This window comes from Dendropsophus ebraccatus, chromosome 12 (genome assembly GCF_027789765.1).
Source record: "Dendropsophus ebraccatus isolate aDenEbr1 chromosome 12, aDenEbr1.pat, whole genome shotgun sequence".
Lineage (NCBI taxonomy): Eukaryota > Metazoa > Chordata > Amphibia > Anura > Hylidae > Dendropsophus > Dendropsophus ebraccatus.
The window spans coordinates 80,005,107-80,031,044 of NC_091465.1; the positions used below are offsets into that span (position 1 = coordinate 80,005,107).

At 44.1% G+C, this 25,938-nt stretch overlaps 1 protein-coding gene across 1 annotated transcript in view; it reads right to left on the reverse strand.

The window, feature by feature from the left end:
• Nucleotides 1–25,938, reverse strand: part of IGLON5 (IgLON family member 5) — a 342,036-nt gene that overhangs the window by 39,064 nt on the left and 277,034 nt on the right. Inside the window, 1 exon segment of the mRNA XM_069949022.1 lies at nt 12,080–12,312. Within this exon segment, the coding sequence (XP_069805123.1) occupies nt 12,080–12,312 (233 nt within the window).

A 25,938-nucleotide genomic window follows, 5' to 3' on the forward strand; every position in this document is an offset into this window, starting at 1 on the left:
TTTTCGGTTCTGACCGAATCTGAAGCAGCTTCTTCACCGATGCAATTGGAGGAATTCGCGGAATTTTTTTTAACGAAAATGAATAATTGCTATTTTTTTTTTTGCACAACAGTTCACTATCTACTGACCAGGAGTAAAAGATTATTCTTTAAGAGTTATGCTAATAGTGGTGCACCCTCAAAGAGATACTCCGGAGGAAAAAACTGTTTTCAAATCAACTAGAGAGTTATATAGATTTGTAATTTCCTTCTACTAAAAAATCTCCAGTCAGTCTTCCAGTACTTATCAGCTGCTGTATGTCCTGCAGGAAGTGGTGTATTCTTTCCATTCTTACACAGTGCTCTCTGCTGCCACCTCTGTCCATGTCAGGAACTGTCAAGAGCAGTAGAGAGTCTCTATGGGGATTTGGTATGGTGATTAAGTTGGCAGCAGAGAGCAGTGTCAGACTGGAAAGAATACACCACTTCGTGCAGGACGTGCAGCAGCTGATAAGTACTGGAAGACTCTGGATTTTTAAATAGTAGTCATTTACAAATTGGTATAACTTTCTGAGCCTTTCAGACACAGTTGATTCAAAAACTTTTTTTTTCTGGATTACCCCTTTATGGGAGAAGTCCAGTGTTTTCTAAAAGCCAACAGCCTACAGAGGTAGGGGGGAAATTGATTTCAAGTAACAACTTGTGAAGTGTCCAGGTCACCACCCGGCTCATGGACTGCCCGCTCCAGTCCCCGATTGGCCAAACGGCCAGCCCATCAGCCGTAAAATGACAACAGCATGGTCCAGCGGCCAGTCCAGCTGTTCACTGCGGGCATGGGAGAGGTAAGGTGTTACTTGAAATCAATTTCCCCTTGTCCCTGCAGGGTGCTGGATTTTAGAAAACGCCGGACTTCTTTAATTTGCTATAGCTGAAGGCTCCCTGCACTGCATTGTTTGCCCTGTAGGGGCACTGTTGCTCACCACCTAATAGCAGCTGATCCTGAGGTCTGTGAGCAGCAGGACCCCCCGCCATCTCCTTGTCACCAGAGGAGCAGACATATGAATAGGGGCCGCCCGTGTCTGATTTATACCAATAAAGAAGCGTTCTTCCTCCTGATTTGTTATTATTCGTTTCGGTAATAAGACAATAATAATATCGGAATTTCGCCTCCAGGACTATTTTTGGTGCCTCTGATGTGCAGCTGCAAACAATGAAACGCTTTCCTTACCCAAACTGTTTATAAACTACATCCAGAATATACTTCTTTATTGTTACTTTCCTGATATATTGCTTCATAAACGGCTGACGAAAGAGACATAAAAGACAGCAAAACAATAAAACAACCAGCAAAGCAGCGGGATCCCGCAGCAAATAAAGCTCGAGTGGTGGAACGGCTTTCTTCGTTGTTCGGAGATGCAATAGTCGCGATTAGGGTGCGTGGTCGACGTTCTGGATACAATGTCATATACATAGCTGCCAGTCGCACCACCATGCACCCTGAGACTTCTCCATCCATGTGGAAGGATCAGTGTTTCTTATACATCACTGAGGTGTTGGCGCCTACTGTCTATGTGTATATCTAGCTGCTGTCTTTTATGTATGTCACAGGAAGGAAGCCCCAGGTCTTACCCTAGTGGTCCATCGCTAATTGTTAGAAGCCATTGACCTCAATGGAGGATGTCTGCATACCGGGACTGTAAATGTTGTAGTATCATGGAGGCAGACCACGCTCCACCTGCTGCCTGGGCCCCACACCAGTTGCATGGTCTGGGGTCATGGTGTTGGTAGATGACCAGACCAAGGACTGAGATGTGGGGTCCCTGTCTTTCTACTTCTCTTTTCCTTGGCAAGGCTTCACTAAATGTGGTAGTGTTGGGAGGAGGGCTGAGCATTCTTCCCACTGGTTGACTCCCAATGGGCTTATCTCGTAGGCTCCCAATGGGTTTGCATTGGCCATATAAAAAGACCCTTAAGACTAAGGCACACATCCGCAGATTTCCATATACAGACAGTGTTCTGGGGACTGGACCTCAGACCTCCCAGCATCATGATTAATTATAAAGTCGGGAGTTCCAAAACTGCTTGAAAGTTCCTGCTAGTATAGTGACACAGCGGTGTGGCTGTGTCAGTACAATTGCGCAAACTTTCAAACAGTATTGTAGCTCCCGACATCATAATTAATTGTGATGCTGGAAGTTCTGAGGTCCAGTCCCCAGAACACTGTCTGAACATGGTAATCTGTGGATGTGTGCATAAGCCCTTACTCTTTGATGATCTGCAATGCTCAAAGCTGCAGGGTGCAGACCACTAAGGTGTAGTCCTCAGTGCAATGAGGCACCTATCTAGCTTTCCCTCACTGGCTGTAGAGGTCAGGCTTTCTCAGCAAGGTGGCTTAAAGGGGTTATCCAGCGCTACAAAAACATGGCCACTTTTCCCCTACTGTTATCTCCAGATTGAAACTCCATTGAAGTAAATGGAGCTTAATTTCAAATTGCACCTGAACTGGAGACAACAGTAGAGGGAAAAGTGGCCATGTTTTTGTAGCGCTGGATAACCCATTTAAAGGTGTTAGAGTTTTATCAGACAAATCAATTTATCATTTTCTTTGATTAACGATAAATGATCACAATCGGCCTGAAATGATTCACCATAATCCACGGAACGACAGTTGATCATTCGCATACTCTTTATACTCTATACTCCCGATCCCAGCACTTTATACTCTATACTCCTGATCCCAGCACTTTATACTCTATACTCCTGATCCCAGCACTTTATACTCTATACTCCTGATCCCAGCACTTTATACTCTATACTCCCGATCCCAGCACTTTATACTCTATACTCCTGATCCCAGCACTTTATACTCTATACTCCTGATCCCAGCACTTTATACTCTATACTCCCGATCCCAGCACTTTATACTCTATACTCCTGATCCCAGCACTTTATACTCTATACTCCTAATCCCAGCACTTTATACTCTATACTCCTGATTTCAGCACTTTATACTCTATACTCCTGATCCCAGCACTTTATACTCTATACTCCTGATCCCAGCACTTTATACTCTATACTCCTGATCCCAGCACTTTATACTCTATACTCCTGATCCCAGCACTTTATACTCTATACTCCTAATCCCAGCACTTTATACTCTATACTCCTGATTTCAGCACTTTATACTCTATACTCCTGATCCCAGCACTTTATACTCTATACTCCTGATCCCAGCACTTTATACTCTATACTCCTGATCCCAGCACTTTATACTCTATACTCCTGATTTCAGCACTTTATACTCTATACTCCTGATCCCAGCACTTTATACTCTATACTCCTGATCCCAGCACTTTATACTCTATACTCCTGATCCCAGCACTTTATACTCTATACTCCCGATCCCAGCGAGCATACAATGTGTACAGACACCAAAAGATTTGCTAAATATTAACACAGATTTTTTTTGTCAGCTAAAAGATGTGATCATCGGCATTCAAATTAATTTGCGTCAGTGGTTTGACCCAAGTCCGCATGCACACCGAAAGTTTATCGTTTAAACTTAAACGAAAAAACGATTTCTGGCACGATAATCTTTTCGCATAACAGGGCTCTAAGTCTCTTGGTTACGGTAGGCTTTGGGGGAATTTGTAGCTCTCTCAGCTCCTACGAGGTATTACCCTTGGTGGTCTGGAGACCTAGGCTATTCTGTAGACTTCACAGGGATTGCAGCTCCAGCTCTATCCAGGGTGGTCTGGAAGCCTAAGTTAGAGGAGAGGACCTGACCGCGATACTGAACTCTGCCCTCCCCTTACCCCAGAATACCCTCAAATATAACAGGGGACTGGAACAGTGAAAATGATTCCCCCCCCCCCCAACTGGGGCTTCCCAATATCCAGCTATAACCCGTGTACACACTACTAGGTAGCAGCAACATCTACAGTGCGTAAGGACATTAGCTATACAATGTCAATGTAGATAACAGATATACCCCATGAGGTGCGTAAAAGTGCACAACTCCCACAATAACCATAAAACAGGGTCCCCTCGTCATCCCTCATAGACGCACCTGACAAGGCTGTGTCCAGACTGGACGCCAGATAGCAGGAGCATATATTGTACAATGGCGGAGTCATTTAAAGAGTGAAAGAGTTAAATGTATTTCCCCCCTCCTCCCCCCATTGTTCATCCTCTTCCGCTCCCCACTGTATTATGAATGGTGTAACCTTCCCCATAGGATTCATAATTGCTTTTGTAATGAGATCAGAACCGTCCGGGATATTCCCACAGCACTTAGATGTTGGGTCTGCGGCTGTGATCGCGGCCGACCATCTTCATGACATCACCTCCACAGCCGAGACATCATACCCTATAAATCACACCTTTTTATCTACATGGACGACTCTATAAGTGCGACCTCCCAGAACAAGTCACCGATGGCAAGGAAAGGAAGAAACTCTGTAAAGTCTCCATGAATATCCAGAAAATTAGGAGCCATATATGACTTGCAACAATTTTTTGTAATGTTCCTTTAAGGCCCAGTTCACATGTAAGATTTCGCATGGATTTTCAATAAGTTTTCACTTTCTCATTTAAAGATGAACTCCACCCTCTTTTTTTAACTGTCCAGATCAGTAGCAAATCCCCATAGAAAACCTCTCCTGCTCTGCACAGTTCCTGACATGGACAGAGGTGGCAGCATAGAGCACTGTGTCAGACTGGAAAGAATCCACCACTTCCTGCAGGACATACAGCAGTTGATAAGCATGGGAAATCTTGAGATTTCTAAATAATAGAAGTAATTTAAAAATCTATATAACTTTCTGACACCAGTTGTACTCTTTAAGTCCCCAAGCCCTCTTACATTTGCCCACAAGTGTGTTAGCCAAAGTTTCCCCTTATAGTATCTCCATAAGTTCTGCAGCCCCTTCAGTTTTTGCCACAGGTGCCCACAAAGAGTCACACTAATACAGGGGGAGTCAAAAGTCTCAGAACACCTTATATTTCTGAAATGAAAGGGAAAATGACACATCCGAATACCCCAGCAAGTAATGGGTGAAGGGGTCTATTTTTTTTTACATCCACAACATCTTAAAAGCCGCCATATTGGATCAAGGGCAAGATAGTCGTGTAGCATATCAAAGAAGACCTGAATTGTCTCATAACATTTGGATTGAGTGCCTTCAGCTCTGTGTTCAGCACCATGGACAGCGACCCTTCCTGTGAGATGAACACCTTGCTGTTTGCTCCTTGTGAAGCCTATGTAAACCAATTACCATGATTGGATTGGGCTATACTATGATTCGGTTGATCACTAGCTGTAATATAGAGGGAGATATCAGCCTGTTCGCCTAGTAATTGTCCTGTGTAATAGGGTTCTTAAAGGGGGCTTCTGATTTTATCTAGTTTCTCCTCTATCCACAGGATAGGGAACAAGTATGAGATTGTGGAGGGTCCGACCACCGTGCCCCTCCTGTGACTAAGTAGTGGACAAGTACGTTTAAACTGGAAAACCCCTTTAAGTTTCCGCTAAAGTTGCCTCCTAAGTGGCTTCTTTTCCTGCTATAATAATCACGGCCGTGCAGGGTTTTCTAGACCATTGAATTCAATGGGAAAAAAGACGGATGTGAAAAGAATCTTTAGTGTAAGAAGTTGACCCCCCGATCCTGCAGATCACAGCGCAGGTCCCAGCTCTCTCACGTTTCATCTTGTACCTTCTTTTTGATGAATAAAGTACCAGAACTACAGAGGAGACTGAGTATTACACAGGCAGAGCAGTAGGAGCGATGGAGAGTATGCAGCAATGCGTGATGATCTATATACCATTCAGGGTCTAGGGAAAGCTGGGTGCCAACTTCCATTATAACTAATCATCTATGTTAATGACCACAACTGAGAAATGACTGCGTAGAGTAATGAAAAGACTTCACGCCAGAGGACGACTTAGGGACTTGGAGGCCGGTAATGAAGTAAGAAGGACAGTCAAGTCCTTAGGCTCCATGGAAGACAATCTGGACTCCTTCTTCATCTGATTAGATCATGAATGGCTGGTGGGGCCCGACCTCTGCTGAGACAATGATGTCTGGGCTCTCAGCCAATGTGATCGACACCATGGTCTATGCTGGAAGGGAGAAGCAGTCTGCGCCTTATGCTAACACTAGGGATGTGTGACGTGCCTGGCAAATGATCCCGGAGCTGGTCTATGGGAACTCTGCCGCCACTCAGCCGTCCATCATCCCTAGTGGGGGTATATATGGCAGCAATAACTCCTCCAGCACCTTCTTCTATCAAGATCTGTGACGCATTTTTGTTTCTAGAAACAGCTATAGGAGGTGTTATGGCAGCCGTATCCAGCTTTCCTATGGTCCTGAAAAGCAAATCTGCTTGTATAGTGGTACAGTTAGAATAAAGCATCATGAGTAAGAACACATTGCTGTTCAAAACACGTCGGTCATACAGTTTTTAATGTTTTTATATGAAGAAATAAAGTAGTTTGGCTTTTAACCTTATCATTTGGGCTCTGGATTCAGCAATCTATTCTTCACATCCAAGCACCTAACAGTTTTCTTTATACCGTCATATAATATTGGCGTCTCTGTAACGATCACATAGGTCATGTTTAGTACCTATCTGATCGGCGGGATGCAATATGACTCATGGAAGGATGCCCGGCATTGTAACTTCCTCCATGTATCCCAGCCATGTATCCCACCCTTGTATCCCACCCATGTATCCCACCCATGATGTCAATAGAATTTCTAAAATCCCTTTCTATGCAATAGGAAATTTTCTTAAAAGATTTTTGCCAAAACACAGAGAAAAACAACCTGTCGGGATAAATAAGCAGCATGTCATGTATTTGTGATGGGAACGAAGAGGATTAGCCCCATCAAATGATAATCCTTGTGCAAATCTGCTGCGGCAAATCCAGAGCCTCAGATTTCTACAGCGGAAATGTATGTTGGAATTTTAAACCTAATGTGTGAAGAAGTCTTAATGGTCCAGACACACCATGATGACTGATCTGCAGTGGAGGCCTGGCTACCTGGTGATCCTGGAGGCCTAGTTACCTGGTGATTATGGAGGCCTAGTTGCCTGGAGATCCTGGAGGACTGGTAAACTGGTGATTATGGAGGCCTAGTTGCCTGGAGATCCTGGAGGCCTAGTTACCTGGCAATCCTGTAGGCCCGGTTACCTGGTGATCTTGGGGGCCTGGTTATCTGGTGATTCTGGAACACTGATTACCTGTGGATTCCTGAGGCCTGGTTTCCTAATGATCTTGGAGGCCTGGTTACCTGGCGATGCTGGAGGCCTAGTTACCTGTTAATCCTGGAGGCCTGGTTACCTGTTAATCCTGGAGGCCTGGTAACCCGGTGATTGTGTAATCCTGGTTACCTGTTGATTTTGGAGGCCTGGTTACCTGGTGATCCTGTAGGCCTGGTTACCTGTTGATCCTGGAGGCCTGGTTACCTGGAGATCCTGGAGGCCTGGTTACCTGGAGATCCTGTAGGCCTGGTTACCTTTTGATCGTGGAGGCCTGGTTACCTGGTGATCCTGTAGGCCTGGTTACCTGTTGATCCTAGAGGCCTGGTTACCTTTTGATTGTGGAGGCCTGGTTACCTGTAGATCCTGGAGGCCTGGTTACCTTTTGATCATGGAGGCCTGGTTACCTTTTAATCGTAGAGGCCTGGTTACCTTTTAATCATAGAGGCCTGGTTACCTGGTGATCCTAGAGGCCTGGTTACCTGTTGATCTTGGAGGCCTGGTTACCTGTTGATCCTGGAGGCCTGGTTACCTGTTGATCCTGGAGGCCTGGTTACCTGGTGATCCTGGAGGCCTGGTTACCTGGTGATCCTGGAGGCCTGGTTACCTGTTGATCCTAAAGGCCTGGTTACCTGGTGATTCCAGAGGACTGTTTACTTGGTGATCCTGGAGGCCTGGTTACCTGGTGATCCTGGAGGCCTGGTTACCTGGTGATCCTATGCTTCTTATGCCTTTTAAAGTATCTGTAACCAGTGATGAAGAGAAAAGATGTGTTATAATAAAGTCTACAATCCACCTCCCCAGTGCGTCCTCTGCAATCCCCAAGGTGGTCGCTAAATCCCACCAGATCCACGTATAATGTAGTGTCGCTTTAAGGCTTCTTTTTTCATGTTGACTTCCACTTTAAGGTCACGGTCCAACTTTGAATAGACAGGGGCGGCAAAGAGCGGAATCCGCGCCGTTCCACATCAGAAAGGCTTCACGCACGGCTCTTCATTTCAGGGGAATTAAGCAGGAAGCAAACTGCTGACATCTTTGTAAAGTTTGGACTGTTTGTTTTAGCTTGTTTTTTTCCTTGGCTTTGTCGCTTTCTGCTGAATTGGACCCTTCGTGCAGACTTGCGTTTTCAATTCCAAAAAACACCGTCAAGCTGTAATTATCCCCCATCCCACAATAGAAAGGCTTTCAGAGCTCTGACAATACAGCTGATTGTAAGGGGAGGGGGGAGGGCGCTAGGTTCTGTGACTGACAGCTTCTCTCCCGCAAATCCAGATGGGGCCCCTGCACACATACAATGACAGCCATTATCAAGTTGGCCGAATGAAAAGCCGCCTCGCAATTGGCTACGGCGATTCCACACCGCACGTGTCACTGCGGCACAAGGGAGCAGCGGGGGATAGGACGGAGCGTCTGTATACTGTGCCACAGGTGCTCTCCATACCTGCCAGCGGACTCTCCACAATGGCCCTGCTATAATGAGGATGATGAGGGTGATTATAAGGTCCTCAGTCCCAGCTTTAACTCTAAAAATAATATCTAATATACTTTATTTTTTTTAACCGTTTTCAAGACCTCTGCTTGCTGTCAATAAACAGGAGGCTAAAAACCCACACAGATCTAATACTAGGATTTACTACAATTATATCGAATGTAGACAATGCTCTGTGAGATGAACAGTCTGGACTCTCTGAGAGATATTGGCAGTCACAGCACTGATGTTTTTTGCATTGTGCAGTGTCCCGATACCTGTATCCCAGCTACTTTGTGTATGAGGTTGTCATGTATCTGAGGAATCCCTTCCTTAGCACTATATACAGTGGTACCTTGGTTTAAGAGTAACTTGGTTTAAGAGCGTTTTGGTTTAAGAGTTCGCAGTTTTTCAAAATTGTGACTTGGTTTAAGAGCATTGCTTTGGTTTAAGAGCTCCCTGTACTGGGTGGGTGGTCGAGTAGGGGGAGGGGCATGGTCTGCATAGCGGGGTCTACAGCCCTGTACTCTGACCCAGGAAGTCTCCCTCACCTTCCAAATCATAGCAGATCCACTTCAGGCTGGGGCTTACATCAGGGGACAGGACTGTGGAGGTAATCTCTCCATAGCTGTAACCCCTCTCTCCCCGGACAGAGAGTGCTGCATGTATGTGCCCACATCTGCCCCGCTCATTCCTTCATGCTCCCTACAGTCTCTGTCAGCCCTTGTGTTTCCCATCCTCTCCATTACTGTACAGTAACTTATAATATCACATATTCTGCTGTCTCTGAATGTTTGTTTCAACTGTTTTACATGTTATTCAGAATAATAAATATTTATTTTTGGGGTGTGGAACCAATTGTCTGCATATCAGTGATTTCTTATGGGAAAATTTGCTTTGGTTTAAGAGTGGATTTGGATTACAAGCACGGTCCCGGAACGAATTATACGCATAATCCAAGGCACCACTGTACTGTGTTTAAGTATTTGTTTTTTGTATATAATGTTTTGTTTGTCACATGTATGAGAGTGGGAAGCTTTGGTCACATGGTTATCTCACCCAATGAGAGCAGTCCCTAGTCCAGACCCTGTTAACCTGGAAAGAGGTGGACTTAAAGCCAGTGTATAGCCTGGCCTTGGCAAAAAGATGGAATCGTATGGGAGTACACTGTCCCATATATCATTGAAAAAAAACATATATGGCACTACTTACTTAGATTCTGTTCACATCAAGTTTGACCCCCCTGTCAGATCTTTAAAGTAGTACTCTGAAGAAAAATTGCTGTTTAACCAACTGGTACCAGAAATTTATACAGATTTGTAAATGACTTATATTTAAAAAAAAAAAAAAATCTCCAGTCTTCCAGTACTTATCAGCTGCGGTATGTCCTGCAGGAAGTGGTGTTTTTTTTCAGTCTGACAAAGTGCTCTCTGCTGCCACCTCTGTCCATGTCAGGAACTGTTCAGAGCAGGGGAGGTTTTCTATGGGGATTTGCTACTGCTCTGGAGAGTTCCTGACATGGACAGAGGTGGCAGCAGAGAGCACTGTGTCAGACGGGAAAGAATACACCACTTCCTGCAGGACATACAGCAGCTGATAAGTACTGGAAGACTGGAGATTTTTAAATAGAAATAAATTACAAATCTGTTTGACTTTCTTCTACCAATTAATTTGAAAACATTTTTTTTCCTCCAGACTATCCCTTTAAGTCAGGTGTAAAGGTGAGAGAAACCGATGTTTTCACATGTCTCTGCAACAAGTGACAGGAACACTTAAAGGGGGCCCCCATAATGCATCAGAACAAACATTGATACATATTAACCACCCCTGGTGCTCAGAAGAAATGGAATGCCCCTCTCATGGCCCTGATAGATGACCTGAGCTGGTTGGCGCGTGTTGCAGCATACAATATATTAAAGCAGGTTAGACACCCGCCATAATACAGATCAGCCCATAGACTAACAGTAAGGCCTACAAGTAGCCCATAAATATTCCGCAGTCGCACACAAACCCAGACTGTGTATCGCTCCCCCGTCAGAGTCACCGGTTTCCCCCCGGTGTGCTCTGGAGAGTGTCTTGTAATTCTCTGACTCATTATTGGACTGAGCTGCCAATGCGAGGAACCTCTGATAATAACTAAAAGCAACAACCCATAATTACACTTTATACATCATAAATGAATGTTTAGCAGCTCCGACCCACAACACATCCTCGGGCTGGAAGGCAAAGCAGAAATATCATCCGTCCCTCCTAGTTTAATAATTCGGGATACAAATGTACTCATTTATCATGCACTCTGTGCGAGGGAACACTGCCTATAGGTGACACGTGACATCCAGGGGGACGCTCACCCGCCAGAGGTCTAACTAATAGGTAATTATATATACTGAGGCTAAATGAATGGATCAGGACCTGACCGGAGGAGTGTATACAGAGATCGTAAGGTTAAAGACTTCCATAGTACATTGCGCTGCTTCAGTGTATAGCCAGGACCTTCTGCCAGGTGGGACTGTAGTATCGGCAGCACGGTTGACATGTCTCTAAAGAGGTTGTGTAGTTAAGTTACAAGGAAACATTAAACTGCTTTCAGAAAGTTATATAGATTTGTCATTTACTACTATTTAAGAATATCAAGTTTCCCCATACTTATCAGCTGCTGTATGTCCTGCAGGAAGTGGTGTATTCTTTCCAGTCTGACACAGTGCTCTCTGCTGCCACCTCTGTCCATGTCAGGAACTGTCCAGAGAAGCTGCAAATCCCCATAGAAAACCTCTGCTGCTCTAGACAGTTCCTGACATGGAAAAAGGTGGCAGCAGAGAGCACTGTGTCAGAGTGGAAAGAATACACCACTTCCTGCAGGACATATAGCAGCTGATAAGTATGGGAAGACTGGAGATTTTTAAATAGAAGTAAATTACAAATCTATATAACCTTCTAAAACGCGTTAATTTAAAAAGAAAGATATTTTCTCTGGAGTACAACTTTAAAGATAATCTGGGAAGTTCCACTGCTTGGACCCTACCAGCCTTCAATTTCAATGAAGAAGTGGTCAATGGCTTGTTCATGCAATGGAGATACACCAGATATCAAGAGCAAGACACATTCTTTGAAGTGTCTCCATCTCTGGATATTGGCGGGGATCCCTAATAGGAGATTCTCCAAGTTTTCACTCCTTTCTCAGCCTGTCCCCCTTATGCAAAAAAGAGGGGGATTATGTGATCAACAACATGGCCGTTTCCCTATAAGCTCACAAACACAAATCTGCACATACTGTGTGAATCTATTGTAAATTCTTCATAAACACCTAGGACGATTGAAGACATCAGGGACTATATTAGGAATTTCCACTGAACGGTGATCAGGAACTTACCTTGTACTATGAGATAGGCCTGTGTGGTGTGGGGCTTATCCTGGGTCTGGTAGGAGCAGGTGTATAGACCTTCATCTGCCACATCCAGTTGAGTGATCATGATGCTGAATTCGGTCTTGTTGTAGTTCAGTAGTCGGACACGAGGGTCTATGGACCACTTGTCGTTGCCTGCGTACAGGATGTTGGAGCGGTTGAGCCAGGCTACTCGCGTCACTTGGTCATCGATGGAACAACTGGTGGAAGATAAAGAAACATATAAGGTTTATAGTTACTATGTATGGAACAGTAGACATCATGTACATGATAACCCCAACCCAAAAACTTCTGTAGAAAACAACCTTAAATTTGGGAATTATCAGGAATTTTATAGGTGCATTGGCTATCTAGTTCCGTTTTTTTTTTGTCTCCAGCCGCCGGTGACCTGCAGCTCTGCTAGCTGCAATGTCATGGCCCAGCATAGCGATTGCCCGCTCAGCCAATTAGTGACTGGGGCGGTGTCTGGCCCCAGTCGCTGATTGGCTCAGCAGGCAATGGGGTACGTGACATTGCAACTAGCAAAGCTGTAGGTCACCAGTGGCTGGGAACAGGACCCCGGAGCTGTGCTACGAGGCATACGGATGGGTGAGTTAACATGGTTTATTATTTTCCTCCACTCCCTTCCTGTCTGTATTTTGTCCCTTGCCTGGGATGTCCCCTTTAACCCTTCACCCAAAGACTTCCTGGAAATGCCTCATATGCCTGGAAACAAACCCAAAACACCCACTTTTCGTTATGGCTCCTGTTCCTGATTGCTGTTGACCCTGATTCTGACCTTTGTCTTGCCCTCGAATTTACGGTCTGGTACTTGTTGTTATACTTCTCCTGGTTTTGACCTCTTGATGCTGCTGACCCATCTCTATCTCATCCTCTGATTTATTGCATCCCATCTACTTTCCTGATGACATCTCCTGGCTATGACTATGCTACAGTATACATCAATACACCTGCCATTGTTCAATGCTAATTGTGAGGTGACCACCTGGAAATCCTCCTGGGAAAGTTCTTACCTCCTTGAAGAATGAAGACTGGGAAAGTACCTTAGCATTTTTCACTAAATGGAGTACAGATTAAGGTACCCATACTACATATGCATTCATGACTAGGTATTATAGAGTCAGGTCTGTGAACCCAAATCTTTCAGACTGACTAACCATCCCCTCTCCCTTTCTTTAAATCTTCCATAAACAACAGAAAAATTATTTTTGGATACATTTTGAACACAGCAGCCCTTTATTATAACATATAACAAAATGCATAATTGGGACAATCAAATAATGAATATAACAACATGGATGTATAACAATGTAAACTTTACCTGTATTGCACCACTGACACTGGGGAGGTCCTCGGAGCTACAAAATTGGGTGCCCAAAAATGTAACTAGTAAAACTGCACTGCAATCCACATTAATAAAGCCTGCCCCCAGCCGTACGCACCCGCTTCAGGGCAATGTAACCACAATGCGGTAACTTAGGCCTACCGACTCACGAAGGGGAAGGCACTTCCTTGAAAGAGACCCAAAAAGGCACCATACAAATGTAATAACTACAGATCTATGGACAGTTGGGGACCAAACACTGCAGTGCCCCCCCCCCTTACAGCCATATTACATGGCACGATTAGGAGCAGGAAATGAGCGCCGACCTGTCCGATCAGTGCTCGCTTCTCTTCGTTCACCGGTTGCTGTCTTTGCTATTACACACACAGATAGCGTGCAGTAAAATTGGGAATGGGGGCGCAGGGAGCAGTGGGAGGGGCTGCCCGAATCGTCCTTGGATAGTCCAGGAGGCCCATTAAAGAGAGAGAGGCGGTTTGCTGACTATTACAAAGAGCAATGCACAGGTGCTATTACACCAAATGATTATGGGCAGGTAATCAAACAAGTACGGCAAATAATCATTTAGTGTAATAGGGCCCAAACTCCTAATTTTACCATTAACTCCAAGGCCCACCAACATTTCCAAACTACCAAAACCAAACTATGCCCAAAGATCTATACCAACTGAATTAGATCAACTGCCCACCCAAGGGGGCTAGAAATAATAGAACCCCCCCCCATGGTAACTGAAATAAAGAGTGGAAGGGTAGCACAGCTTGCCAGACTTGTGGACTGGCTTTTCCCACCTGAGGTTTCCTTATATTTACCCCTAGCTCCACCCACTACTCCACCCAGTTTGCTCCTAGCCTTGCCTACCATCCCCAGTCATGTTGAACTGCTCTGATTGGACCTTTGGTCTGGCTCCGGCCATTGTAAAGGATTGGACAACTGCCCAATCCTTCTACCCCTAACATCATCTGTCAGTGGAGTCAGGAGACCCTCATAAATATTAGGCAGTCAGCTGGTCCTGTCACAATGGTCAGGTTCAGATTACTTTTTTTCTTATGTGTATGGGGCTCTATAGGGGGTTCACTTCTTGGGTTAGCAGCACATATAGTATATATCATTCCATTGCTAGTAGTGCCCACCTATTTCTCGGGATTTGTTCGGTGATGGTATACCACATGGTATACCATTATACCACACATACATTATGAATAATCCCCCTCCCCTCATTAAGCTCTATAAGCTTCCTAGTAAAGCCCTACGAGCCCCCGCAGATGCCAAGGGGTCATCTCTGAACCTGTACACTCTGTGATAACAAGACTCTGGAGGTCAACATAACCCTATTCATGAAAGATTAAACTCACAAAGCCTACCCAAGCTTCATTGACATCTCCACCATCTCTTTTTATTTCTCCTCCACAATAATACATTGCCTTCCAGCCGTCGTATCGTGTCTCTTTTCTATAGACGTGTCTTCACAGCTGGAACCTTTCCTGTTATAGCACTTAGTATGAAGCCGTATCCAATAGCCCCGTTATTCCTTTATGTGAAAAAGACTTTCGGTAACCTCTATAGACTCCTACGGGCTTCTAATCCAAAGCACAGTGGCCCAGCTGAGTTGTTGAGGGCCTAAAGAGTGCAAAACTTTCTTCATTGCATTGATTACCATGCGGGACTATACCTGCTTTCAGAGATGCCGGAGCTGTGTGTGAGGAGCGTAGAGAAGCATTGGGAAGCTGGATGAAAGAGCTGAGGCAATCAGGTTCCATTAAAAGATGTCAGACAATGATTGTTCTATATCCCGCAGACCTTATCTATCACCATGAATCATAGGCCATACCCAGAGCCATTGAAGACCATGCATCTACAATGAGCTACATCAGACTATCCTCCTGATACTGATACACATAGAGCTCTAAAACATCTTCTAGAATAGGCCTACAGCTCAGGTTGACCAAGGTCTCTTGTATCGATGACATAAATCGGGATCCCTAGTGTTATGAAATTAGGGATATCCAGACTCCTACATGGTCAGATAACCTCTGAAGCAAAGAAGTCTCAAGCCCTTCTATCATGGGATGGAGACCAGAAGGAATAGTAAAGTAAGTCTACATCTGACCTAGGCCGTGTTCACGTGACTATAATACAGAAGCATTTGTGGCCGTATAATGTACTACAGTCCTAGTTCCACTATGGGACTCATAGCTTGGACTGAGTTCATCATAGGCCTCTATTCTGTTTTTAGTTCAGGGCTCTAGATCTGCAGCCTCGAAGACATGGTAGTTCCCTAGTAGACCCCTGTCCATAAAGTAGCGTCCAGTTTGGACAAGGACTTCCATAGTATGTCCATGTGTAACTGGCCTTAGTTGGACATAGCCACTAGTGCCAACCATACCCATCGGCAGCGTCACCAAGCTTCCTACAGGCCTTAGGTTCCATATAACGTTATATAGTTGCATAGAGATGCACTTTCCTACTAAGTGTCAGTCTTTACTGTGGATCTGGATTCTATTTGTGACCTGTAAGGCGTCTCGTGTGCTACAATGGACGATCACTATTGACGAGAGATGCTGCTGCATCTGCAACTTAAATCTATGGAGCCTCAGTTAAACCAATGAATAACTAAAAAGGCCATAACGTTATCGATTGGTTGATGTGGTTCCATAAATCCATGCACCCTCTATTACCAGATAAATATTACTCCGATGATCATACTTGTCAATAGCGTGGAACATGTGAAGAATAAGGATTTATTCGGCTCCTCGGCTGCTCGTTCCCTGGCAGATGTCTCCTTATTAGAGCTCGCCTGACATCTTAGTGAGGTTTTATAAGAACGATCTGCTCGGTCTTAGGAGAAAGCTGTATTTGAATTTTTAAGGATGCCCGATCCCTTGTCTCGGAGCGTCTCATCTCCAGAGGAATCCCAGTGTTACAGGCACCTAAGAACGTTTGGGAGGTTGTGTTGGAAGCACGCTCCTCTGGGAGACATTCACTCCTTTACAATACTACTCCCCTGATAAAACATCATAGTCTCAACATGTCAGAATTGATCTGGATTACCGCCCGCGGAGAGATCATAATGTAGTTATGATTACTGCTAGACGGACACATAAATCACGGAGGAAGGAAGAGGCCTGTTAACCCTTCTGATACCACAGCTTTATCATCTCACGTCTTACAGCTGGGGGACTAAGTGCACCGTAAGCTGAGGAGGACCGGAACCTTCCTCAAAGAGCACCAAGAAGGCATTGTAGTTCTCTGGTGGACCATTGTCTGCCAAGTAGTGTCCAGTCATTGCAATAAATTCTAGTCAATTCAAGGTCAAACATCAAGATTTTTTAGGATCGTGAAGACAAAACCAGTTCTCTAAACCAGCTCAACTCATCATGTTTCTCATGTTTTTTATGAGTGCTTCATTAGATCCCCCAAGGTTGAGCCTACCAAGCAATTAGTCAATACCATTGGCCTTAGATAGTGTTGAGTGGACTTGCCTAAATGTTCAGCAACGTTCTCAGAACCAGAAAACTCAGCATTTGACTCCTGGCATCTGGAAACGTTGGATGCCGCCCTAGGGAACCCTGGAGAACATGAATATAGCCATAGGCCATAGACTGTATCTATGTTTTCTTGCCAGACTTAGGATGTCATCCAATTTCTACAAACACAACAGTCAAATGCAGAGCATGGAGAACACTGCTGAACCCAACACTAGCCCTGGATAATGGCATACCATGCTCCTCCTTAGCGCATATTCATGTTTTTTAATTTTTACTTAGGTTAGGAATGTATGGAAGTTCTCCTTCTTATCTATGGCCCATGCATTGCCACCCTTGACTTATGGGCTTCTGAAGATATACAATAGGGTGCTGGCACCATAATAGTTTGGCTTTGAGTGTTGAGTCCCGAGACCATCAATTTAGGTAACTTTTCAAAAATTCATTGGGTTGTCAGAACCTTTGGCATTGGCCGATTTTATCTTGCATTTTGGTACCATTAAACCTGGATTCATACAGTACACCAAGGTATGTACAGACCATGGGGAAACAACTTCTTGAAACACCAGAAGCACTAGGCAGAAGGAAGACTTACAGAGAGTCATTACTGTCATGCTGTCTTAAGCACTAGTCATCAGGGTGGTCCCTGGTGGCTTTCCACCATCTTGCCTTGGCCTTGAAAGATCTCTTCATAGATCCAAACAGGGAGAGATTCATGAATCAAGACTGGTGGGGAAAAGATACAAGGAAATGCCCAGATATCTCTTGGATTGGGCAACATGAATAGCAGGTTTCCTTTTATTTAACAGATACTGCAAAGCAAAAGTAAACTGTGGCAAGCTCTATTGGCCTGTAGGTTGTTCCTTGGAGGTTCTCTTAAGAAAATGTTTTACTGGTTAGAAAGGACCCTTGACCATGAGCATGGTCAGAAAGTATCCCCTTTCTGGGACCCTAAGTGATCGATCTGTGGAGAAACTTGTCCGTAAGCGTTCCCTTTCTCTGCAGCGCCACCGCAGGCAAAACTAAGTATTACAAATCCTATATTTAAATCAATGGTATGTTTATTGTGATGCTGGACAGGACAAGTCCTGGAGATTGACAGACACTTTTTTTTTTTTTATGACAAAAATTTTTATTAAATTTCAAGAACATGACACAGGTAAGAACATAGAGGAAAATTCACGTCCTTCAAAGGACTACTGAACAAAATGTAACAGTTTAAGACAGGCAAAAAACAAAAACAAAAACACAAATAAAAACAGGCAGCTTTAGTGTCACAGTACCAAGTATATAAATGATCAGGTTCAATTTCAATAGGCAGTTGAGAATTGAGAATTGAGAGTTGGGGGGGGGGGGGGGGGCAGGGGGGGAGAGAGGGGGGGGGGAGGAGGGGGGGGGGGAAAGGAGGGGGGAAGGGAGGGAGCGTACAAAGAGTGCTGGAAGAGTAAAACTACATAGCATACAAGACTCAAAACATAAATCCTAAATCCTAATGAGGGTGGGATTCCCTAAAATCACACCACTTGTACCAACCCTCCTCTAGCCGTTTGACCTTATTAGTTCTCATTGCAATGGATGATTCCATTTGGTAGTTAAAATTTGTAACAGATCTAATTTCCATGACACTAGGAATATCTGTGGACTTCCAACGTTTAGCTATGGCTGTTCTGGAGGCCATTAAAATATGTATGAGCACTGTTACGTCAGATATATGCATATCATCCAGGCCCATTGATAATAAGGCTAGGTGTGGACCCCACGTGGGTGGAAACATCAGTACAGTTTCTAGGAGGGAACGAATATCATCCCAAAACGGTCGGAGTGCCACGCAGTCCCACCATATATGTAGTAGATTTCCCACGTGCGCTCCACACCTCCAACATACTGCAGATGTTCCAGGGTATATTTTAGAAAGCCTATAAGGCGTTAGGTACCATCTGTATAGTAATTTTCTAGATGCTTCCAAGTGGTTTATACAATGTGAGATTTTGGGGACAAGAGCAAACATGCTGTACCAACTTTCTATGTCAAAACACTGCCCTAGATCCCGTTCCCACTTAGCAATGAAAGGTAAGTTCTCTAATCTAGGTTGCAGTTCTCTATAAGCCACTGTTAAACCTTTAGGGAGAGGTGTAGGGTTTTTAAAGTGTGACTCATATTTAGTAATAGCAGGGTTACCATTTATATTGATACCTTGTAAGCAGTGCCTTATCTGCAGAAATTTATAAAAGTCTTTGTGAGAAATTCCAAAGTTGGATGTGAGGTGTGAGAATGGAACTATAGTCCCACTGTCATACAATGATGAGATTGTATGGATACCCTTAGATATCCACGTTTGTAAGTTACAGTCAGGTATAAGAAATTCTAATGTCTCTAAAGGCATTGTGAGGGGGTGTAGTGGGGTTAGATTTAAGGCTACACACTTTGCGTTCCAGACTTTGAGACTTGCTATCATTGTAGGGAGCAGGCTTATAGGAAATTCCGCTTTAAGTCTGGAGGCCCACAGTAATGAGATTAGTGACCTTCCAGAGTTAAGGGCTGATTCCATCCCCACCCATAATTTGGAAGTATCATTTGTTTGCCAGTTTCTCAGTTGATCCATAAGAGCTGCATAGTAGTATAGAGACACATTGGGACAGCTTAACCCCCCTTGGGATACTGGTTGGCATAGAATTCTTTCCGCAACCCTGGCTTTCTGCCCCCTCCATACAAACTTAAGAAGGACGGCCTGTATGCGTTTTAGTGCTGTAGCTGATATGGGAACTGGTAGGTTCCTAAAAAGGTATAATATCTTAGGGAGCATCATCATTTTCGCAGCTGAGATCCGTCCTACCCATGATATTGGTAATCTAGAATAGTTTTCCGTATCTTTTTCCAATGTGGATAGTAGTGCAGAAAGGTTGACTGCGGCAATATTCTTTAGGGGGAATGACAGCGTGATTCCCAGGTAAGGCACTTGCCCGTCTGCCCATTTATAGGTGTAAGAGGCTTGTAAGGTTGTTTTAATTGCTTGTGGGAGGCCCATATCAAGAATCAGGGATTTAGATGGATTGACCTTGTAATAACTCGCCTTACCAAAATCTGTAAGTATTTCTGTAGCTTTCTGTAATGATCTTTCTGGTGATGAGAGTGAGAGTATGATATCATCGGCAAAAAGCCCAATGCGGTGATCGTGGTTGTTAATTAATATTCCAGATATACCGTTCTCCTCTCTAATTCGTTGGGCTAGGGGCTCCATTGCAAGGACAAAAATGGTAGGGGATAAGGGGCAACCCTGCCTCGTGCCATTGCTGATATTAAAGGCGTAGGACAGGGTGCCTGAGGAGTATATTTGGGCAGTGGGGCATGTATACAGTGCCATGATGGCGTTTAGTAAGGGGCCTTGGATACCAAATTTGAGTAGTACAGAGCGAAGGTAACCCCAGTGAATCCTATCAAACGCCTTCTCTGCATCCAACGTGAGGAGCAGAGAAGGCGTCTGTTTCCGCTCTACATCGGCTATTAAGTTTATAAATCTGCGAGTTCCATCACAGGTCTGTCTGCCCTTGACGAAACCCACCTGGTCATTACAGACTAAGAGGGGAACCAGGTCAGACAAACGATGAGCGATTAATTTGGCATATATTTTGATGTCTCCATTGAGGAGGGATATTGGTCTAAAATGTGCAGCTACATCTGGTGTTTTGCCCGGTTTAGGCAATGTGACTACCAGTGCTTTCATCATTTCCTCTGGAATTTTACCTGTGTTCATCATTGCATTAAATAATCTCACTAGGTATGGTTTCAATAAGTTACTATATGATTTAAAGTACTCATTGGTGAGGCCATCCGGCCCTGGGGATTTATTGTTTTTTAAGGATCTTATAACAATGGCCACTTCCTGTTCTGTAATAGGTTGGGAGATATTTTCTATTTGTGCAGCGGATAATCTGGGTAGGGAAATACCATCAAGGAATGTATTGATAGAGGTTGGGGAAGGTTGGAACGTTAAATGGTCCCTGTTCAGGTTGTATAATGAGTCATAATATGCTGCAAGTTCATCAGCAATACCTTGGGGGTCCATGATTTTAATTCCTTGGGGATTATATAGATATGGTATGCGGGATTTTGCAGCCTGATGTTTGAGCTGCTTGGCTAGTAAAGCTGACGGTTTATTGCCATGCCAATAGTGGCATGTTTTAAGTCTGCGTAAGGCAAGGTCATATGTATAGGTATTAAGCTCATGTAGCTCGCTGGATACCTGAGAAATCTCTGCGGCTCGCTCTGGGGAGAATTGTATCTTATTTTGTCTATGTAGGTTCGCTAAGCGGGTCCTAAGAGAGAGGAGTTTTTCCATCCGTTGTTTTTTATCATAAGCCGCCAGCTTTATAAGGTGCCCCCGTATGGAGGCCTTATGAGCACACCATAGTGTAAAATCATTTACTGAATTGTTGTCATTAAACTCAAAGTACTCTTTCAGGGCTTTCTCGGTGGACTCACAGTACTGATGGTGATTTAAAATGTAATTGTTGGCCCTCCAGACACCTGTTCTCGGGGCAAAGTACTGCTCTTTGAGTTCTAGGGTAATAGGTGCGTGGTCTGACCACGAAATTGTGCCAATATGAGATGCTATAATACTGGGTATGAGTAAGTGGCTTATTAGAAAATAATCGATGCGGGAGTACGACCTACCCGGGTGTGAGTAAAAGGTGTAGTCGGTATTAGAGGGGTGCTGTAGTCTCCATATATCGTGAAGACGTGCTTTATGTAAGGTGTTAGCAAATGGGGTTGGTTCCTTACTCCTACGGGAGGCGGTGGAATCTACAGATGGCCAGATTACTTTGTTAAAGTCACCACCAATTATTACGTGGCCGTGTTGTTCCTTATTGAGGACTGACAATACTTTAAGTAAAAACTTATGTTGTTTTTTGTTAGGTGCATACACCGTCATCAGGGAATATGTGGTATTGTTGAAATTACCCACCAAAAGCACATAGCGACCTAGCTGGTCTACAATACATTTTACATCAGTAAGCGCTATGGTGTCTCTGACAGCAATGGCGACCCCACCCCTTTTCCCAACAGCGGGAGCCAAGAATATGTTAGGATATGATTTATGATGTAACCGGTGGAGATCCGGTTTATCTAAATGGGTCTCCTGAAGCATTAAAATGTCTGCATTTTGCGACTTGGCTTCCCTCCACAGCATAGATCTTTTGTACGGTGAGTTTAATCCTTTGGTGTTTAAGGACAGTATTTTAATTCCCATTGTAAGGGTCAGTAAGTATGCTTACCATCGTTGTGCAAAAAGGTTGGGTCTCCAAGCTGCCAGAACACCACTGCCACATGATTTTAAACGGCAGTAGACTATCACACTGAGCTGCAAAAAGAAAATAAAACAGGTAAAACGATATACTTAGAACATATAAAGAAGTTGTGATACAGACCTCCTGTCTGTCCGTGGGGGGATAGGTCATTACAGCCAAAACCTATAATCACATGTCCCTCACAGCCTGGTAACATTGTAAATAACAAAAGTTCACACTCTGTGAAACCGAAACTAGTAGGAAGGAAATTGTTAGAACATAGCAGGACTTATCAGAGAAACTAAAGGACTGCTGGAGTCCTTAGTTGGTGAAAAGTACAGGTCCTCCTCAGGTGGTTCTCTTCTTTCTGGTAGGGATCACTGTCCACTCTCGCTGCAGAGTAGTTGGTCTCATTCTTTTCTCCTGATGTTGAGGAGGTGAACGTGTTTGTGGCAGCAGATCCCACTCCTTGCATAGCTGCATTGCTGCATCAGGTGACGTTGCTACTTTGGTTGATCCTTTGTAAGTTATGAGCAACTTAACTGGGAATCCCCACTTGTAGGAGATCGCATTGTCTCTCAGTAGTTTCGTGCTTTGGGCAAACTGTCGCCTTCTAGCCAACGTGGCTGCTGAAAGATCTGCATAGATGGAGATCTGTTTAAATCTGTCAGGTAGTATCAGGTCTTTTCTGGTGGCCATCAAGATCTTTTCTTTTATATGGAAAAAATGAATTCGTAGAATTACATCTCTAGGCAGGTCTTGAGCAATGTTTTTAGGCTTGGGTAAGCGATGCACTCTGTCAATCAGTAGGTCATTGTCAGATGCTTCTGGTAACAGACAGGAGAAAAAATCTGTGACATAGCTCATTAGTGCTTCTTGCTTTACGGTCTCGGGGACCCCCCTCAGCCTCAAATTATTTCTCCTTGCTCTATCCTCTATGTCGGCCATTTTGATTTTAAGCAGGTCTACCTCATCTTCTAGTTTATTGGTTAAGTCTACCACCTCATTGTGAGCATTGGTGAATTCCTCCATTTTATTTTCTATGTGCGCGGTTCTGTCACCAAGAGATGATAGCTCTTTTTGCACATTGGTAGTCAGTGCTTGCATGTCAGCGTGGTGTGACTGTTTAAGGTCTTCTATAAATGATTTCAGTATGGCCACAGTAACTGGTGCAGCCCCATCATGAAATGTCCCTCCGACACTTACAGTTGGTGCCCCGAGGTTTGCATGACCAGATGTAGGGATCCCCTTCCAGGATAGGGGGGTCGGTGGCAGGGACGGGGTGTCAAAGTCCACTAGGGAATCTAGGAGGGGAGAACGGTGTGCGGCTCCTCTCTCCTCAGCCGCCATGCTAGCAGCATCCCCTACCTCTTCAGATGCCGAGCTGCTGTCTGAGGAGGCCAACGATAATAGCGGGTCTCGGATCTGTAACGGGTTGCTCACCTCCGCGCTGTGTCTCTTGTTTGAGGTAGTCGCACAGGCAGGCTGCATGTCCGAGCTGTTGTCTTTCCCGCGTGGCTGCTCGCCGGCGCCATCTTGCTCTGTCTGCTCCATGGTGGGGAAGAATTCCGTTAGCTTTTGCGGGATCTTCCTCTTAGATTTCCCTTTAGTCATTCTGGTGACCTTGTTCTCGGGTGTCACTGATACCCTGCGGCACCTTCTGAGTCGGTTCGCGTTGGGTGGAACTGCTGAAATAGCCGGTTTTAGGCTGTGGTGAGCGGGAGCTCCTCTCTTCTGCTTCCTACTCCATCCACAGCAGGACACGCCCCCCCTGACAGACACTTTTTATAACCTCGACACAGATGATGATTTCCCTTCATTAACTTAGAATTCCCTAGTAAAGTATATGGAAATGGATTTTATTAGCTGGACAGCCCCTTTAAGTCTCATTATTGTCCCTTAAGCCAAAACTGAATTCAGGATAAGAAAAAAAAAACACTGTTATTTCCAGGTACCGAGACTTTTCAAAGACAAAATCTGAACCCCCCGCCGGTCTGGTGGAATCGGAAAACAAGGCTGGTAACTATTTGCATCTGTTCCTGAGCTTCACAACTTCCACCAGAGATCTGACGCATTGATGTGCTTTTTGTGTCAAGGTCACGCGGGGACTTCAATGTCACAATTAGTGACAGCTGGTCCTAAAGCTGCGGGGAGCTGCGCATGGACTGGCGGGGTGGATAATAATGCAGAGCGTGTCGCCATTCTTATACTGTAGATGTCAAGTGATGTCAACTAATAGCAAACAGTACACCGCAGATCACACTAAGAGCAATCTGCTTAAAACACTGGATGAGCTATAGGAAGGGTAGAGGTTGTGTTCACACCTGGAGCCTGGTGCCTAGTGGAGCCCAACGGCCCCTATGTTATAGAGAGGTCGAGGAGACCATGGTCAGAACAATGTCAGGGTTCCTCCATGATGCGACATCCTCACATACACATGGACTCTCAGCTCAGCCGAGCATTCACGTGGGCTCTGAATGATGCGAGAGGTGAGAAGCTGCTGCCAGGCTGAGAGCAAAAGGATTGTGTATATTGAGATACAACAGACCCCTCTGTTCTGCCCTCAGATAGAGGACACATTAGATGGTTGGCCAATGCAACAAATATTTGGGGTTCTTAGCGACATTTATCTAATGTATATGGCCAGCACAGTGTGGAAATTATCTATCTCCTATTATCTATCTATCTATCTATCTATCTATCTATCTATCTATCTATCTATCTATCTCCTATCTATCTATCTCCTATCTATCTATCTATCTATCTATCTCCTATCTATCTATCTATCTATCTATCTATCTCCTATCTATCTATCTATCTATCTATCTATCCATCTCCTATTTATCTATCTATCTATCTATCTATTATCTATCTATCTATCTTCTATCTATCTCCTATCTATCTATCTATCTATCTATCTATCTATCTATCTATCTATCTATCTATCTATCTCCTATCTATCTTCTATCTATCTATCTATCTCCTATCTATCTATCTATCTATCTATCTATCTATCTATCTATCTATCTCCTATCTATCTATCTATCTATCTATCTATCTATCTATCTATCTATTTCCTATCTATTATCTATCTATCTATCTATCTATATATCTATCTCCTATCTATCTATCTATCTATCTATCTATCTATCTATTATTTATCTCCTATCTATTATCTATCTTAGGGTCCATTTACACAAAGATTATCTGACAGATTATCTGCCAAAGATTTGAAGCCAAAGTCAGGAATGGATTTGAAAAGAGGAAAAATCTCAGGCTTTCCTTTATGACCTTAACTCTGTTTAAAGTCTGTTTCTGGCTTTGGCTTCAAATCTTTGGCCGATAATCTGTCAGAAAATCTTTCTGTGCAAATGGACCCTATGGGCCCTATTCCACTGGACGATTATCGTCCAGATTATCGTTCAGATTATCGTTAAATCGTTCGAATCTAAACGTTAATTGTTCGGTGTAAATGCAGTTAACGATTAACGACCGAACGAGAAATCGTTGATCGCTTTATAAGACCTGGACCTATTTTTATCGTTGCTCGTTCGCAAAACGTTCGCAAATCGTTCGCATTGAATAAGACGTCTTTTGGTCGTTCGCAGTAGATACGAACGCAATAGCGAAGAAAAAACTATCGCAAATACGATCATAAGTAATGATTATCGTTCCATGGAAATGAGTGATGTCAGGTCTTTCGCAATAGAGGTTGTT